This window comes from Eurytemora carolleeae, unplaced genomic scaffold (assembly GCF_000591075.1).
Source record: "Eurytemora carolleeae unplaced genomic scaffold, Eaff_2.0 scaffold1628, whole genome shotgun sequence".
NCBI classification, from domain to species: Eukaryota; Metazoa; Arthropoda; class Copepoda; order Calanoida; family Temoridae; genus Eurytemora; species Eurytemora carolleeae.
In genome coordinates, this window is record NW_019397516.1 from 13,518 (window position 1) to 32,754 (window position 19,237).

Below are 19,237 nucleotides of genomic sequence, written 5' to 3' on the forward strand. Positions count from 1 at the left end.
GGAATCATGTGAGACCCCACACAAATTTGGAACGGACAGACAAACAGACAAGCAAAGTATCTTAGTATATATAAGAATTAGATTTACGTTGTTCATGACTTTATGCATGACAATTCTTCAGGTTGACCGGGACGGTGCTCTGCTGAAGCTGATGCAGTTCTTTGTCTCTGCCTCCGGGTGCAAGGGAAAGATTACGAGTGAGATGCAGGCAGATATGGATCACGGGGACATCATCAGGTCCGTCAGCAACCTTTTATCATGGGGGGGGAATATATATATATGAAGTTGTAATCTCTGTGTGTATGTCCGAACATATCTCATAAACCCCTTGACTGATCTGCCTCAAATGTTGATTGGAGAACTCGGGAGAACCACGGGAATGTTTTTACCTTTGTTTGATTCTAAAATGGGTGGGTCTACTTTTATATGGGAAAATAGTCAAAATCGTAATTTGCGACCAAGTGCGCAGGTAAACGGCGGGAGTAACTATGAGCAGTGAGTTCCCTGGGCAACGCTGGTTTCTCAAGCTAGTTTTGAATAAAATATATACTAGTTTATTACTCAGGTCAATACTGGAAGAAGTTCCGAGCAAACTTCTGTGAGTTTGTTGGTATGCTGGTGAAGCAGTGTCAATATAGTATTATTTATGATCAGTATCTCATGGATAATGTTATCTCTTTACTCACACAGCTTTCGGATTCTCAGGTAGAATATTTATAATCTGGCCTGGGGTGTCGGGGAGGTGGGGGGGCTTCGATGATTTTACCCTAAAATCCACATAGTTCCCCCTTAGACTATAGCCTCCCTCCATAATACATATGTTCATGTTTTTTAATATGAATTCTGTAAATGNGGAAATCTCAAGAATATTTTTCCTCTGTTTCTTATTTATAGCTTCTTGAATTGAATATTAATAATTTCTCGGATTAAAGCACCATTTAATATTCACACAATTAAGGTTCGTGCATTCCGTCACACGAGTACACTCGCTGCACTCAAGCTAATGACAGCACTAGTTGACGTAGCCCTGACGGTCAGCATAAACCTGGATCGTTCTGCTCGACAATATGACAGCGAAAGAGCTAAAAACAAGGACAAGAGGGCAGCAGACAGGTTAGTACAATGATGAGATTTTAGAGGCGACTGTACAGAATTTATTCTGTTTGTTTCTTTATATTCTCGATGTATATGCAACTGTTAAGTCTAAACATTTCTTTGAAAAATCATTTAATAAGCATCTTTATTAAATAGGAATTTAGACCTAATTTCAAGTGACCCTCAAGGTTTCAGAGTAGTACGATTCTCAACGGTAACCATAAGCTTTGCTTGATAACATTATCTAATGAGTTATCCGTCCTTCCTTTTAGAAATCTGATTATTTTCTATCTTGGTTTCCAAAGGTTTTGTTTAAAACGAGGGAACCGGCTGAGCTCATTTAAACTGGGGAACCGGCTGAGCTCATTTAAACTGGGGAACCGGCTAAGCTCATTAAACATTGGAACTGGCTGAGCTCATGAAACCTAGGAACCGACTGAGCTCATTAAACATTAGAACCGGCTGAGCTCATTAAACCTTGGAACCGGCTGTGCTCATTAAACATTGGAACCGGCTGCGCGCATTAAACCTGGGAACTGGCTGAGCGCATTAAACCTCGGAACCGACGGCGCGCATTAAACCTGGGAACTGGCTGAGCGCATTACCAACTATTTTAATTAATAAGTTTTGACCTGTATTTGTTAATCAGGAGGATGACTGAAGAATTCGAAGAGGAATCAGGAGAATACCCTCTAACTACATCAGGTTGGTTTGAAGATTTTTTTTCTTTCTCTTTGAACTATTATAATTCGTAAACAGAAATAAATTCAATATATGTAAATAACAAACATGGATTATATGTTCGTTATAGGAAATTAAAATTTAACCATTAATTAGCCTGGTTTTCTTGAAATCGAAATAAAAAATCTAAATGCGTGTATCATTCTATATATATATAGCTAATGAAAACCCTAAAAATGATGTTGTCACTACGCATAACTTCTCGGGAAGAAGCAGATTTTCAAAAGAGAAGGGGGTGGGGTTGATATTTCAAGAAAATCTACACCCCTAAAAAAGATGGATCCAGACTCGGAAACAGCTCATCAACATCTACTAGTTTTTTAAGATAAAAAAGTTTTGATTTTGTTTTCTTAAATTTATTTTTCCTGGTACTTGATAGACCATGGATAATGGATATTTCAGAGGGGGGAAGTCTTACCAATCTTTCTTTAGTCGACATTTGAGATATGTGTTTTGAGAACAGAAAGTCTTCAAAAATTAAGTTGCAACTCTGATCATATTTTGCTTTTTGGATTTGGATCAGTAGATCCACACCGATTTTTTTTCAGATCCAGATTTAGTGATCCAAAATGATACGATTACGTCTCTTTTAATCTTCCATGGCAATTTATTATAAAGTGGTAATTTTAAAGGTTAAATTTATTTGTTCCTGAAAAATTTCCCCCCCTCCCTCCGCCCGGCCCTGCAAGATTTACACAATTAGTTAAGAAGAATTGAAAAGTTAAAATATTAAATATATTTTCTCTAAATATCTCGTGTTTGATTAAAAATTATGAATAGTTTTATCTAAAACTGTTGATAAGAATTTCCCCTGAATTATGAATTTCTATTTCTATTCAGAGATATTGTGCCAGAGATACGAAGCATCTGTATGCAGGAGATAGGAACATGGATGAAAAAATTTCATCAGAATTTCCTTGGTAATAAGATATATTCAAACTAGTTTCTAGGGGATTTCAACAAATTAATTTCTACGATTTGGAGGAAAAATGAAAAAAAAAACTTTATTAAATTTCCCCCAAATCATTTATTTTCCTTAAATTTATGAAAATAATGTTTTTTAAAATGGTTGCGAAACGAAATTTGAAATGGATAAATTTGGACTCTAAGGCAGCTATCTGCACGGTGGTGCACTAGTGCCCTGAAGGTAGTCTAGGGGTTCCATTTCAGATCTTTACTTGATTTTATTCGATTTATACTCTTATAGTTTGATTTGAATCGACATTAAAGCTAATGAAACTGTTATGATATTTACAATGATGTGGTTTGGTGGTTTGCATTGTAGTAAAGTGTATTTTTATTTGTACTTGTGATGTATATTAGCCTATGTCAAAATATAGAAAAGAGTTGTCCTGTCCAAGGTGCCCAAGGACAGGGTTATTTAACGAAGGAAGAAAAAAATGAAGATTGCTTGATGTATTAGGTCCCTGCTCGGGCTTTGAAAAATCGTTGAAATCGCCAAGAAACAGCCGTTTTCCAACTCTAGGGCCCGAGCAGAAACCCGAAGAATCATCAAAAAAAATTCTTTTATAAACCCGTCCTGGGGCTCCTCATTTGGGACAAATTTTATCTGTAACAAAAATTGACCGATTTTAACATAAGCTACTGTATATCTGCTCACTTCCCTCAGTCCGGATCCGTTGGATTTATTTTTTATTTAATTTTTATTTTTCTGAATAGTTCATTATGTTTTAACAGTAAAAAAAGAAAGTGAAACAATTTTATGTGTTCAAAAATCTGTGAACTTTAAAGAAATGTTCATTGTTCATGGCCTGGAGCCGGATCCGCATTTATTAACACTGCATTAGAAATAAGTTTCGTACTGTCTTAATTCGAATTTGAATTAGATGACTCCTACCTGAAATATATTGGTTGGACCCTCCACGACAAGGTGGGGGATGTGAGGTTAAAATGTCTTCAATCCCTGGAACCTCTCTACTCGTCAGAGGAGCTCAAGGTACAACAGGACTGTCGATATCCTTGAACATCAATAGGCTACTATTATAACAACGACGACATTTAGTTAATTAGATGCTTTAATTTTGACCTATCGAATTTTTTTGAATAATTTTTATGGTGACTGATAAATCCTACAACTTAATGATTAGTTATATGAATGATAATTTCGTTATTGCAGGTAAATTTTGGTGTTAGTTCCGTTTCAGGGTGTTGGATACTGTAGGAGAGTATTTCACAGATATCTTTGGTTTTTAATCCTATACGCTCTTCGACAACACAAGTTTTTAATCCTATACGCTCTTCAACAACACAAGTTTTTAATCCTATACGCTCTTCAACAATATCAGTTTTTAATCCTATACGCTCTTCAACAACACAAGTTTTTAATCCTATACGCTCATCAACAACACAAGTTTTTTTTCTGCGAGATGCAACCTATACGTTTTGTAAAAAATAATCTGTTTAATTTTTGGAATTTAGAATAAGCTTGAGTTGTTCACGTCTAAGTTCAAGGACAGGATTGTGTCTATGACCCTGGACAAAGAGATTGAGGTGGCGGTGGAGGCCGTCAAGCTGGTCATCTCTATACTCAAGTATCATCCGGAGATACTCAGTGACAAGGTCTGGTTGGAACATTTTATGTTTTTGTTCTATTTCAGGGATATATATTTTTAACATTTGGGGAAGAACAATAAAAAAATTGTACATCAACTGGTCAGAAATTCATAAGTTTTTGATTCCTTTTACCTAAACATTTATTTCTTTTCACCAAATCCGCAGAAAACGTAAAATTTTGGAGCAAACATGCCTTACATACTTGGTAAAAGCGTGTAACCCTTCTTCAGAGGAAAACCCTATACGGTACTATAATTCTTTTAAAAGAACAGGGGAGGGGGGCTCGCTCCAGATGTACTTAGTACTCTGTTTAACAAGCCAAGATTTTGTTCAGTGACTCAAATTTGTCGATCAGTTTTTTAACAAACATGTTAAACAAGTTCTATTTAGGATTGTGAACACGTTTACGAACTAGTGTACTCGTCTCATAGAGCCGTTGCCCAGGAAAAGACAAGATACACCTTAACCTACCCCCCGCCCCCAGCGGGCCCTCCTTGTACTCTTTTTATATTTCCCGATTCTTTATGCGTAAGTTGTTGCCAAATAATAAAGAGATAAAATTTAGTCTTTTAAAAAAACGTTAAGCCAAATAGCATATAAATGCTTTAGACTTTTAATTCCCTTCCTTCGCTTACTTTCTAGCTAAATGGCACGTTGCAAGTCCCAATAAGTGAAAATTTACCCCCCCCCCTTCCCCTCTTTAAGCCCATTGCCCCCCCCCCCGCCTAAATAAAATCTTGGTTGACCTGAAGGCTGCCGGTGAGTTCCTGAACGAGAGACTCTTCCTGCATGACGAGGACAACGTGGTGGATATGAGGACGAAGAGAGGGAAGGCGAGGCTGCCCAACACCCCCTTGATCCGTGACCTCGTCCAGTTCTTCATAGAGTCCGAGCTTCATGAACATGGAGCTTATCTTGTGGATTCATTGATTGAGAGTAATGAAATGATGAAGGTAATCTTCTTTGGCTCAATTAATGACAAAGCATGTCAATCAAAAAAGTGATTTCATGAAAATTATAGAAATACTAGCTGTAGTGACCAGCGCGGCGTTGCCCGTGAAATAAAAAAATTTCGAATAAAGCCTATTTTACCCCCAGGGTACCCATGGGTTCCCTTAAAAGAATTCAGCCGACTTGTCCAGCCGTTTGGCCAGCTATAGCTAACATATAAAATATATATAAGCGCGATAAGCTTTATTATATAGATTTTTCATTTCGCATTAGAAAAAATCTTAAATTGAGATTTGTAGTATTAAATTTCCTTCTTAAAGGGACTTAAAGTGTAATTTCAGGTGACCCTATTAACAAAGATGCCAATGCCGATTTACAACAATACCCGTTAAAGCTTTGTCTGATCAAGTATGAATTGAATAAGATACCCATGACGACATCTTCCACATTTTGGATCAGATTAAGGTTTCATGAGTACCGTTGTAATTCGGGCATTGTCATGTTTGCATCAAGAGTCACTTGAAATTACGCTAGCAGTCCCTTTAAACTTGCTTTTTTGTTTATAATTGTCAAAAGAACATTAGCTTCTGAATGTTATAGGGTTACATATGTTTGGTTGAAATTTGTCAAATTGGTAGAAAAATTACAATTTAAAAACTTTTAACATCATATTTAATAAGCATCTTTAGAACAAAACAAAATATAACATTTAAACAAATGTCTGTGCACCTTGTAAGGTCGTTACTATAAAAAAAACCTAAAAATGATTTATCTACTAGGACTGGGAGTGTATGACAGATCTACTGATTGAGGATCCCGGACCAAAGGAGGAGGAGTTGGATGACAAGCAGGAGTCCAGTCTTATAGAGGTTAGTAGGTTATCTGCATTAGTAGAAAGTTTAACATATCAATTGGAGGGACAAACCATATCAATAAGAGGTCAGAAGAGGTCATTCTTATCAATGTGAGGTCATTCTTATCATTATGAGGTCATCCTTATCGATGAGGTAATCCTGATTATTAGGAGGTCATCTTTATCAATAGGAGGTCAACCATATCAATAGGAGGTCAACCGTATCAATAGGAGGTCAACCGTATCAATAGGAGTTCAGCCATATAAATAGGAGGTCATCCTTATCAATAGGAGGTCAACCATATCAATAGAAGGTTATCCTTATCAATATGAGGTCAACCATATCAATAGGAGGTCAACCATATCAATAGGAGGTCATCCTTATCAATAGGAGGTCAACCATATCTATAGGAGGTCAGCCATATCAGGGGGGGGGAGGAATTGCCTGTACAGTCTCTTTAACTACCGTATATTTTCTAGATAATGGTTTGCTGTATTAGACAAGCAGCTACTGGTGATCCACCGATAGGTCGGGGTCCAGCTCGTCGGGTTCCTAGTGTCAAGGAACAGAAACAGATACAGGTAACTACATATATACAGAGTGTTCATATCATATTAGATTATCTCGAAGCTTTAATGCCAAAATACGTTAATAATACTAAAAAACACCTAGTATTTTCTGCAAGAAAATTTTTTAATTTGCCTTGTACATTTTTTTTAATGACTCGTTCTTTTATTTTTCTGATTAGTCCCTTATCTCTTAATTTAGAGCTTTAAACGATCTAATATGATATGGGACACCCTGTAGTATATACAGATGTAGAAATAGATAAAATAGAAACAGATACAGGTAGATACAGATATAGTAAATAGAAACAGATTTAGTAGAAATAGATATAGTAGAAACAGATATAGTAGAAACAGATATAGTAGAAACAGATATAGTAGAAACAGATATAGTAGAAACAGATATAGTAGAAACATATATAGTAGAAACATATATAGTAGAAATAGATATAGTAGAAACAAATACAGGTAGATAGAGAAATAGTAGATACAGATATAGTAGAAACAGATACAGTAGAAACAGATACAGTAGAAACAGATAGAGTAGAAACAGATAGAGTAGAAACAGATAGAGTAGAAACAGATAGAGTAGAAACAGATAGAGTAGAAACAGATAGAGTAGAAACAAAGACAGTAGAAACAGATACAGTAGAAACAGATACAGTAGAAACAGATATAGTAGAAACAGATATAGTAGAAACAGATAGTAGAAACATATATAGTGGAAACAGATTTAGTAGAAACAGATATAGGGGAAACAGACACAGTAGAAACAGATACTTTAGAAAAAGATAGAGTAGAAACAGATATGGTTGAAACAGATGCAGTATAAATAGATACAGTAGAAACAGGTACATTAGAAACAGATATAGGAGAAACAGAAACAGTAGTAACAAATATTGTAGATACAGATAAAGGTAAAGACAGATAAAAGATAGAAACAGATATAGTAAATGCAGATAAAGGGAGAAACAGATAAATTAGAATATCCATTTAATAGTATTAAAATATTCGTATGCTAGGATGATAAAATAGCCTTGACCAGCCACTTCATCACGACCCTTCCCCGCCTCCTCCACAAGTACCTGGTGGACCACGACAAGATGGCCAACCTTCTCATAATCCCGCAGTACTTCGACCTGGAGATATACACCACCAGCAGGCAGGAGAAATCCCTCGAGTTAATGCTCAAGCTTATTCAGGAGACAGTAGAGAGACATTCAGAGACAGAGGTAGAATCATTTACCCCCAAGGTATCAAAAATCAATTCTGTAAAATATACACCCCAAAATAATTTCTTCACTTTTTATTTTATTATTTTCTAGATAATTTTTTCTCGCTCAATTGAGGGAAAATGATTAATTGTAAGGGAAGAAAGGGGGAAAACTTTGCCAAATTGATGCCAAATTTTTATTCATTCAGCTCTTCCACCCAACCACCCCCCATCCCTCTTAGATTTAATCTGTCTTGGAAGGGACGGGGTCTAAAGTCTCAGTTTCAACATACAGATCAGAATATAAAAACTTAGTGCTTTATTAAATTATGCTATTATTTTAATTTTAAACTCGTTAAAGCGGCGTTATTAAAATTTAGTTTTCATCTAAGTATCGCTGGTGAAAATATCTTCGTATTATAATTTAAATTTTAAAGATTGCATGATGCATAATACTCCCCGGGTTTTCCATAAATGTCCATAAATTTTATTATATCAGATGTCCTGAGAGTACATGACATCATTTTCCCTTTTTCATTAATTTCTCTGTTTAAGGTTCTGGACACTGCTGCGCGAACTCTAGAAAAACTATGTGACAAAAATCTACCAATCTACGGAAAGTAAGTGCTTTTATACAGATTTTGTATAGTTTACCGATCCCTCCCCCACCCCTTTAAAATATATCGGTTATATACTCCTTATTAATATAAAGTGCTTTGATTGAGAAAATATAATTAATTTAAAAATTCTAAAGTAATCCGATGTGTTCTATATTAAAATATGACTATTCTAGGATATTCAATTAAAAAGTTATCGACCCCCATCCCCCCCTTAACCTAAACCCCTCGCCCCCCCTCCCTTCTGTTCAAAAATATGCCGATGTACTGTACTTAAAGATTATGCTCTTTTATAAGAAAATATTCCATGATATCTAATTAAGTAATTAAAAACATAAGATAGCAAATATTTTGACATGTTAACCTGAATATATTTTGTAATTTATGTATTGTAATATTTCAAGTATCATTTATTTTTAACAATGTTTTACAATTTTTTTTATAATTTTTGTAAAATAAAATTGTACGGGGCATAATTAATAATTTCAAATGTTCATCTTTTTTCTCCTTTCTCCATCTGCGCGTCCCCAGTTTATCTTTTTCTTGCCTCCCTTTGCCCGTCCATTTACGGTGCTGCTTTTAAAAGAATATTTTTGAGTAGCTGTCTTTGCGCCATTATAAGACAGTGCAGGATCACCCTTTCATTGTATGGATGTAACCCTCTCCGTTTTTTTTGTTTTGCTTAATTGTTATTGCAGCCTCAGCGCTGAATATTCTGTCTACTTGCAGGGGAGGATTAAGGGGGGGGCAGGACCTTCGCACCCGGGGGGGCGTTGCCCTCCCTGAGATTTCGAGGCAAAAAATGTTCCCAATTTGGCGAACCCCTTTATCAAGATATTTGTGGGTTTTTTCAGATGAAAATTAAAATGCGCTTCGCATCTTAATGTTTTTGATTTTTTTTTTGGAATTTTTGTTCCTATTTTCAGAATAGCTTCTCATGCACTTAAGGTAAAGAAAACCTACTGCTAAACAGGAAAAATATTTATCTTAATAAACTATAATGTGTGATAAGTTAAAAATCTAGTTTTTTAGTCTTTTTTTCATTAATTTTGACTCGTTTTTTAGTCTTCTAAAAAGTTTCCCCTGCGGCGCGTGTTTTGGTCCCTAAATCAAAATTTTTGTTCTGAAATAAATCTTGCACCCCTCTTACTTAAATCCTGTATCCGCCCCTGTGCATTGGCAAGGTCACCACTTCTAGCCCTTCAAGTTAGTTTCTTTTGCCAGCGAAAGAGCAATAGCTTCCCTGCTAGGAACCGCACATTTTTACTTTCCTTTATAAGAAGGGTTGCTATTCAACGAAGGATAATCAAGTGACCTGTTCAGAGGTAATTTTGTTGTAAGATCCAACAGAGAAATGTCCTCGAGTCTCATTTCGCTGCTTGTGAGAAGGTTAGATGGTAGGTAGAAGAGAGTTGGAGATGAGGATAAGGGTTTGCAGGTGTGGCATATTAGGAATGTTTCGTTAAAATCCCTCCATTTGTTCACATGTTATACTGTTTCTCAGTCCAGCGGAATTTCTTACAAAGTATCTCTTTTAGTGTGCACCGCTGCATGCAGAATGCGAAGTTGTCCCCTATTAACAGCTCTGCGCAGGGAGCAGGGAAAGGGCTCCTATCGCTAATTGGAGTGGATATAAAACCGGATTAGACATAGTAGCTCCTTATTATTCCTATTTCTTGACTTAGTACCCCAGTTGTGGCTACTGGAGCTAATAAAGAGGCTAGCTAATTGAGCATGGGGTTCAGGTCCGCTTGGCCTTCCCTCCCTCCTACCCTGAGGCTCACATCTCATCTAGCACAACACTGTATTTACTAATTAACTGTTCAGGACTGATATAGCGAGGTCCCGGCTCCTTGATATGATCTGCAACCGTTACAAGGAGAGCTTGGACGAATATTCATCACTGCTAAGTGGTAAGGGGATATATTGCATTGTTTACGTTATTTTTTGATAAATTGATCAATTGATATACTACGTTAATTGTTCATATGAGAAAATAATAATAAAAGGGGGGTGGGGGGCACAACACTTATTACTCTCCGGAAAATTTAAGCAGTGTTTAAACATAACTTAAAATTGTCGTAGACCGATGATTCTTTGCATGTGAACTCAAATATATGTATTGCAACTGCAAAATTCAGTTTTATAAAAATCCTGACTGACTGACTGACTGACTGATGTTAAGGTGATGAATGTCCTGAAGAAGACGAAAGGTTTGCTCTTGTCTCAAGCTTGAAGAAGATCTCTATCTTCTACAACTGTCACGATATGTCCAGGCTCAATATTTGGAATAGTCTGCTTCAGGTAAATCCAGCGCATCCATATGTTTACCAGAATCATTTTTGCTAGTTTCTTTATATGCTAACGTAATGTTTCCTTTTTATTTTTGCTTTTTTGCGACGAACTTTTTGAGCTTCTCCTAACCGCAGTCTTGGCTAATTCAACAAGAAGATTAAACCTTGTGAAAATTCCCGCTCCGCGAGACATATTTAACATCTGAATAAACAAAATGATTTTCATAAAGAGGGGGGGGGGATTAATTAAAAAAAAATATCCATCCCTGGCAGATATTAAAGATGTATTCTTGAAAATTTGGCTCTCTGTAATTAATAATATTTGCTGTTAAATGTATTTTACGGAAATTTGGGAAAATATTTTGTCTTGCTCAGATATTAATAGATTTCTGTAATATTTCGTGATATTTTTTATATATATATATATACATATATATATATATATATATCTAATAAAAAAGTACATTTATCCTATTTTTACCGAAATCATTTCCTCTTATAGTTTTGATGTTATTTTAGAACACAAAAATAAAAAGTTTATTTTTAGGTAAAAGAATTATATTTTCACATTTATTCTATTTTTACCGAAATCATATAGTTCTGATGTTATTTTAGAAAAATTATAATTTCTTCAATCAAGTAAAAGTAATCATAATTAAAAATTCATTGATGTGTATTTTAATAAAAAGTTATCGCGGAGTGGAAACTTTTTGGCCATTTTTTTCTTTATAACTGAGGAAAATTTGATGAAATTTTGGTGAATTCTATGATGAAGGAGAATTAGGCGAAAGTTCAAGTGACTCTTTATGTAAAGACGGCTATGTCTGATTCACAACGGGACCATAAAAGTATTGTCTGATCAAGCATGCATTAGATATTCATGTTAATTTGGAGAAAAAAAATTTAAATTTTATACAAAAGTGACTTGCGCAGTTCTATCGCAGGAAAACATACGCGAGTTTTCAGAATTATACGACAATATTTTTCAAATTAATTATCAGATAAAGGTTTTAAGGATACCGTTGTAAATCGGGCATTGCCAGCTGTGCATGGAGGGTCACTTGAAATTAAGGTTACAGTCCCTTTAAGAAGTATCTGAAAGCATTAAATAAAACTTAATTGCTGGTTGAAGTTAAATACTCCCTCCCTCCCCTCCCCCCCCTACCCAAGTTCTGGCTGGTAGGATATTAGTAAAATATATTTTCTGTCCTGGTCATTACGTTCTTAGGACCCATTTAATTTTGATGCGGATCCGGATTCGAATCCGGATCCAGATCCAGGTCATGAACATTTATTTTAGATTTACTGATTTTTGAACAAAAGATGAATTTTTCTTACTTTTTTTCACTTATAATTATGCAAGAACTTGTTAACCCATTCAGAGATAAGGACATTTTTGATTATCTTTCTTTTTTCAACAGCTCACATTTGAGTTTTGAGATTTAAAGATTTTTTCCCGCAGTTTTTGGTTGATATTTTGCTCCTTGCCAACGGATCCGGATCCTAAGCACTGCCGGTAATAATAATTTGTTTTTGTTTCAGAATATTGTTGGTAGCTACGAGGCACAGCGTGAAGGTGGAATTCTACCCCTGCCAGCAGAAGGAGTTGAATATTGTATTGTTGGATGCTTCTTTGCTCTCTGCTGGGATAAGATGAATGTCATAGAAAACCAGGATAGGTAGACCATCTTTTTCACGGAAAAGCAGCGCAGAAAAAACATATTTTGGATTTCATGATTTATACAATTTATTAAGATTTCCAGGAAAAAAATTATTAATTTAAATCGTCAAATTTAATCATTTTCATGCATTGAAATATCGCAAAATTGATTGCTGTTTTCTCAGGATGGATGATTGATTGATGGACAAATTTGTAAAATGCGTTTGTCGTGGGTTTAAATTATTTATCACTACCCGTTGAAATCTTAATGTCAAGATATAGTCGATTTTCCAGGTTTAAAAGTGTTTAATCCTGAGAAATCATTAAAATATTTTTCTGCAATAGATATTTTTGTGAAGAACCCAGAATTGAAAATAATCAGTTTTTATTATTATAAACAATGATATGTAATTCATTCATGAATGGCCACTTTTCATTACGCTTACAGTCCCTTTAAGTTGATCTTGAATACGCTTACAGTCCCTTTAAGTTGATCTTGAATACGCTTACAGTCCCTTTAATTTAATCTTGAATACGCTTACAGTCCCTTTAAGTTGATCTTGAATACGCGTACAGTCCCTTTAAGTTGATCTTGAATCCAAGTTTATAATGTCCAGGGATAATACTGCGGCTGAGGTTGCAGCTCTCATGGAAAAGGTTGAAGACTTCGTGAGTATATGTAAGAAGCTCTTCAAGGACTCTAAGGTCAGTCAAATTTTAAATAAATATGTTTAAACTTACTAGTGACTACCCTATTCAGGCTGACGTCTGGTTTACCCTAAATAATCTGGGAGGGGGGGTGTCCTCTATTTCCTTTTTGTGATACAAATCCATAGAATTTGATAAATTTTTAGAAAACCCTTGGGTTCGAAGCTTCAATAATCCGCAACGATTATTTTGAAGATTTAAATCTATTAAGCAAAAAATGTGCAAAGCTAAAATTGAGCGAAATATGATGAAGCCCTTGGGGTTACTTTTATAATATCTGCAAAAAAAATTCAAATTTTAAGTTATTCAGCAAAAAAATATGAAAAAACAAAAAGTGAGTGAAATATGATAAATTATACATTTTTGAAAAGCCCTTACCACGGAAAATACAAATATGCAAAGTTTTCTAAAACTAAATTTGTATTAAAGGGAAACTGAAAATGTGAAAATTCTCTAAAAAGACATCTGTCCAAAATCTAAGCAAAAAATGTTTTGAATAACTGAGCAATATGCTTTCTCTTATGCTAGGTCTTCCAAAGAGCTGTAAAAAGTCGAAATCTAACGACAGGAAGCAGAGCTATCTATCTAATTGTGATCTCTTGATTATGTTTAGGAGATAGGATGGAAGGAGCAGAGTTATCTATCTATTTGTGATCTATTGATTCTGTTTAGGAGATAGGATGGAAGGAGCTCAGTTATCTATCTACTTGTGATCTATTGATTCTGTTTAGGAGATAGGATGGATGGAGCAGAGTTATCTATCTATCTGTGATCTATTGATTCTGTTTAGGAGATAGGATGGAAGGAGCTCAGTTATCTATCTACTTGTGATCTATTGATTCTGTTTAGGAGATAGGATGGAGCAGAGTTATCTATCTATCTGTGATCTATTGATTCTGTTTAGGAGATAGGATGGAAGGAGCTCAGTTATCTATCTACTTGTGATCTATTGATTATGTTTAGGAGATAGGATGGAAGGAGCTGAGTTATCTATCTACTTGTGATCTATTGATTATGTTTAGGAGATAGGATGGAAGGAGCAGAGTTATCTATCTATATGTGATCTCCTGATAATGTTTGCACACACTGAAGGAGGTGCTAAACTGGTCGGACTACAGTATACTGCAGACAATGAACTAGTGGAGTACCTCAACACGTTTGTACAGGTAATACAAGATATCCAGATATCCAGGGTAGAAAAAAGATATCCAAATATCCAGGGTAGAACAAGATATCCAAGTGTCCAGGGTAGAACAAGATATCTAGATATCCAGGGTAAATTAAGATATCCAGAGGCCGAATTTAAAGGAATTGAGCCGCGGCTCAATTATGGTTGGTTCCACTTAAAATTGTATTCAATGTTTCAAGATTTAAGCCGGCGCTCAATTTAAACTAGTTTTTGGTAGATTTAAGACGCGGCTTAAGTTCATTAAATTCGGACTCCGATATCAAGGATAGAAAATATCCAGATATTAAGATATTCAGGGTAAAATAAGATATCCAAATTTCCAGGGTAGAACATAATATCCAGATATGTAGGGTAGAACAAGATATCTAGATATCTAAATGTCTGGGATTCAACAGAATATCCATATATCCTGGGTAGAATCGGATATCAAGGGGTAAATCAAGATATGTATTCAAGATATGAAAATGAAGTTTTGGGTATTGAATATCAACAAATGAGGAAAACTTGCCATCTACCATTTGAAGTATTGAAGTTTAAAAACCCATTATTTCAGGATTTTGTGTTCATTGACGACACTGATGAAGATATTGACGACCATCAGAAAATTGAAGAACTGCACAAACGGAGGAATTTTCTAGCATCGTACTGTAAACTTATTGTTTACAATGTCATCCCAACCAAGGTATATCATCCCCACCCTCCAAAAAAGAATTATTTAAAGGCCAAATACAAGTAGAGGGAAGGTTAAAGGGATGGGAAAGGAAAGTAGAAATGATTGAGTCATTTTTATAAAAATTATGAATATTATGATGATATTTAAATAATGTTATTTTTTAGTTTTAAGCTACTTAAATTTTAAAAAGCAAGGTGATTGGAAAGCTTGATATTTCAGTTATTTCATTTAAACTCAAAGAAGTGGTTGTACCAAAAAAGTTAGAGACTTAGAAAGAAAAAAAACTTACTAAATCTTGAAATTTTGATTAAATTATTGACAACAGAACTTTCCATCGACACCTTGATGTGAAAATTCAACGAAAATTGTTACCTCAGCACCCAATACCCTGACTGTATTTCCTGTAGTGTCCAAAATCGTCAATGTTGGTCCAAAATTGGTACAGGTTTTTTGGGACACCCTGTATTATTATACATGATTTCATCTTTTACATCAAGCTGAAATGGATATCTGATTTTCTGCGGAAGGGGGCTTATTAGAATGGGAAAATTAAACGTTTTTTGAGGGGCACAAACAGATGTATAAAATGCATATTTTTAGTTTGGATCAGATATATTGAAACACTACGTGACCTTCTACAACGACTATGGGGATATTATCAAGGTAAATTCTTATTTTTTTCCCAACATTTCTTTTACCTGTCTTTAGAGCAAAAAAAAGCATGAATCGTGATATTTTAAAACATTTTTTGGTGGGGGGGGGGTAATTCGTGAGCGTGACTGATAAAATCTTCTTATTTACGTCATTTTTGCTATTTATATTATTTAACTTATTTTTCTGAGTTTTTGACAATTAGGTTAACATCAATTCTAAAAAAACAATTACTTCTATTAATTTCAGCTATTCGGAGTTTTGAAATTTTTTTGCTCTGTACTAGGAATTTTCAATTTGGATAGTTTTCTTTATTGTTCTGACATTGAAATGCATAATAAGGATGAAAATTACAATTATGATTATGATAATGCTAATAGTAAGGATTATGACAATGACCAAAAACAATTACATAGTGATAATTATAATGATTATTACAGTGTTGATTATAATGTTTATAATAGTCTTGTGTAACAAAGCGCAGGTTAGACTTCAAAAAATAGTTTTCAAATTATACACAAAACAGAAAGGTTTTTATCTATCAAGAAATCAAACCATTAATGAAACTAAGAGTTATGTAAATGGCAGAATTTTAATGACAAGGCTTAGATTTGGTGGTGTTGCTGTGATCTTGGCAAGATTCAATATATAAGATCTCAGAACATTCAGGCATGCAATAAAACACATCCTATGGTCTGTATGACAGAGCCTTAGATGATCCCTACATGTATGATTTGATATGAACCAAATTATTCTAAGCCAAAAATTTCAACTAAAGTGATATAAATTAGCAGAAATATTTATGCATTAATTTAGTATTTTCAAATTTTGATGAAAATCTTATTTGTTTTGTAGACAAACTTTAGAAATTCTTATAACCCATGAAACATGGGGTCATTTGAGGTTCCACAAAAAAATTGGGCCTGATCGGTTCAGCTGTTTTGACGTTAATTGGTTATAAACAAACAAATACACAAGCAAAGTATATATAGATGAGACTCTCTAGTTAATTCAGTAGAAGTTTTTATGCTGCCCGGCAAAGGAGATTACAAGAGTGATTAAATAGTCAGACAAAGATAACATTGAGTATCCAAGAATAAGACCTAGGAGTCCACCCAGTCCATTTATCAATTCCCAGCCGTCATAGACAAGGGTTTCTTCAGTTACCTATAAAGTATTGATGATCAATAAGAAGTGTGCAGTCAGTGCTTAATATTTTGGCTTCCTGGATCCAGAGATCCACAAATCTGGATCAAACTGGCAAAATATCAACTAAAAATGGTCAACCCCCAAATCTAAACTGTTGTAAATATCTCTGAATGGTTTATTAAGTTTCAGTATAAAAATAAGTGGAAAAAAAAAGAAAAATTTGCAAAACCTGGATCAGTATCTGCATCATAATGAAATGGATCCTAAACATTGTGTACAGCTAAGCCCTAATTATTTTTGTAAAAAATACCTTGACACGATCTGAATAAGATTCAAGGAAAAATTCCGAGGTCCAATTCACGTCCCAATTTATTTTCTCTCGCTTTATTGACTTGATACTAATGATTTCTTTAACACATGGTAAATAGCAACCTACAATTTAAAGGTCAAAATTTAACAAATTGTTTGAGGTTAAATGGTTGTAATAAACTATTTGTTATTTACCTGAACTCTTTGAAATGATTTTATATGTCCATTTATTTACTTTGTCCATCAATTCATATAGCCTTTTAATTTGGTCTGCACTACTACACAAAGGAACGTTAGCAGAAGCATCAGAAAACCAATCAAGTTTGCATCCTGTCTGTTCAAATATAAACTCAAATACACAATCTGTAAAGCTGTAGTCCTAAAGTAAATTGTTCTTTTTAATTATTTAAAATTATTTGTCATGTAACACTTTCCTTGTCTTCAATGCAGTTAAATACTTCGGATAGTCGGGTTTCTATTTCTCGCTCAAATTCTACCTAAGGAAATTGATATTATTTTAACCTTAATTTTGAACATTATAAGACTAGGTTCAAAGTTTTGTACGATATAGCTTAAATTTTACAACTAAATTCTTGACACTTTTGGTGACCCCATATTAGCAGAGTAAAGATTTTATAGCTTCTGCTTCCGAATACAAAGCTTCCATTAGTAAAACCTTTGAACCATCCCAATGTAATTTACTCAATATTTGCTTAATCCGCCAAAGAAAAAATTAATTTTTTCTTTGGTGGATTAACCATTGAAAAATTCTAAGCTATAGTAGTATATTGAGAAGCCTTGAGGAAAAATGTTTATAAGCTGAAGGGTTTTGTTTGGTGATATTGGATATTGGATGCTAAACAATCTGGAGAGGATTTCAATGATGTGTGTGAATTGGAAGATTCCAAAAAGAAATTCTGAGGTGAAACATTTTTCGTAACGTATTATAACTAAAATATTGACCTTTATATATTCTCCCACATTCAGCAGTATTTTGTCTGCTTGTCCAATTTCTCCTAATATGTCAGAGGCCCAAAAATGCTTAAAAATTTAATGTTAAAAAAATAAGTTTGTTTTTTATATTCCTACAACTTACCTTAGATGAATGTAAGTAGACATCATACCCATAGAATTCTAACACACTAAGGTTGAGTGCTTTGTCTCCCAGGAACCCATAGAAGTGTCCAGGAGTGTTGGGCAGAAAGGTTTCATTCGGAGAATATGTGTGGCAATGACCTGCTTCCCAAGGTTTAAAATGGAAAATCCTGCTGTCCCACAAGCTGTTAAATGCAGAGCTTGCAATATGTTCTGGTGCTTTCTGATTGGGTAATTCCCCGTTGCATGCTTCTTCACAATAAGCCCATTCACCTTTAATCAGTACATAGGATCTAGTTCTGTCACTGACATTAAGATTCAATATCAGAAAAAAAAATATGGTTAAGATTCCCCCACTGTACTGAATGACTGGTTGTTTTTTAATAATAATATAATAAAAAATAATATTAATAATAATAATAATGGGGTCTCATTGCTTAGAATCCATATCATTTTTATAGAGGTTCCGGATCCAGGTCATGAAGGTTTCTTTAAAATTTACCTATCATTATTTTTATTTATCATTTATTTAACAGTTCGGATTTGGTATTTTAATATTAAATAATTTATTTTTACAGTTTTTGGTTGATATTTTGCCCTTTGGATTGTATACATGGATCTGCATATTTTTGCAGAATCGGGTCCTAAGCACTGCTGTAAATAAATGATTGTCAGACTTTTCATTTGTTTTTGATATAGAAGATATTCGTAGGAATACATCATAAGCACTGCCTATAACCATTGATTTGTTTTCATAGACATGAACAGCACACCAAGGCTTGGTGTCTTCAGACAATGTGCAGTTGTTAACAGTTTGCATTTCTTGGGGATCAAATGATTCACAATTTCCGCTTATTTCTGGATTAGTTGGATCTACCAGGGCACAATCATAGAATTT

The 19,237-nt window shown here is 34.5% G+C and overlaps 1 protein-coding gene and 1 long non-coding RNA gene across 2 annotated transcripts in view; one reads left to right on the plus strand and one right to left on the minus strand.

Moving 5' to 3' along the window:
- The window catches only part of LOC111714697 (cohesin subunit SA-1-like), a 33,914-nt gene that overhangs the window by 5,617 nt on the left and 9,060 nt on the right, over positions 1 to 19,237 (plus strand). Inside the window, 20 exon segments of the mRNA XM_023489850.1 lie at positions 122 to 287; positions 554 to 705; positions 959 to 1,113; positions 1,745 to 1,800; positions 2,640 to 2,756; positions 3,684 to 3,793; positions 4,276 to 4,416; positions 4,801 to 4,854; positions 5,163 to 5,363; positions 6,141 to 6,230; positions 6,695 to 6,796; positions 7,804 to 8,013; positions 8,550 to 8,614; positions 10,439 to 10,524; positions 10,797 to 10,915; positions 12,448 to 12,584; positions 13,183 to 13,270; positions 14,296 to 14,439; positions 15,016 to 15,144; positions 15,736 to 15,798. Of these exon segments, the coding sequence (XP_023345618.1) occupies positions 122 to 287; positions 554 to 705; positions 959 to 1,113; positions 1,745 to 1,800; positions 2,640 to 2,756; positions 3,684 to 3,793; positions 4,276 to 4,416; positions 4,801 to 4,854; positions 5,163 to 5,363; positions 6,141 to 6,230; positions 6,695 to 6,796; positions 7,804 to 8,013; positions 8,550 to 8,614; positions 10,439 to 10,524; positions 10,797 to 10,915; positions 12,448 to 12,584; positions 13,183 to 13,270; positions 14,296 to 14,439; positions 15,016 to 15,144; positions 15,736 to 15,798 (2,385 nt within the window).
- On the minus strand, positions 15,911 to 18,809 carry LOC111714696 (uncharacterized). Its single transcript, XR_002768038.1, has 5 exons — positions 18,341 to 18,809; positions 18,208 to 18,285; positions 17,440 to 17,741; positions 17,246 to 17,367; positions 15,911 to 16,953 (listed from the first exon to the last, which is right to left on the minus strand). It is a non-coding gene; the product is annotated as an uncharacterized LOC111714696 (long non-coding RNA).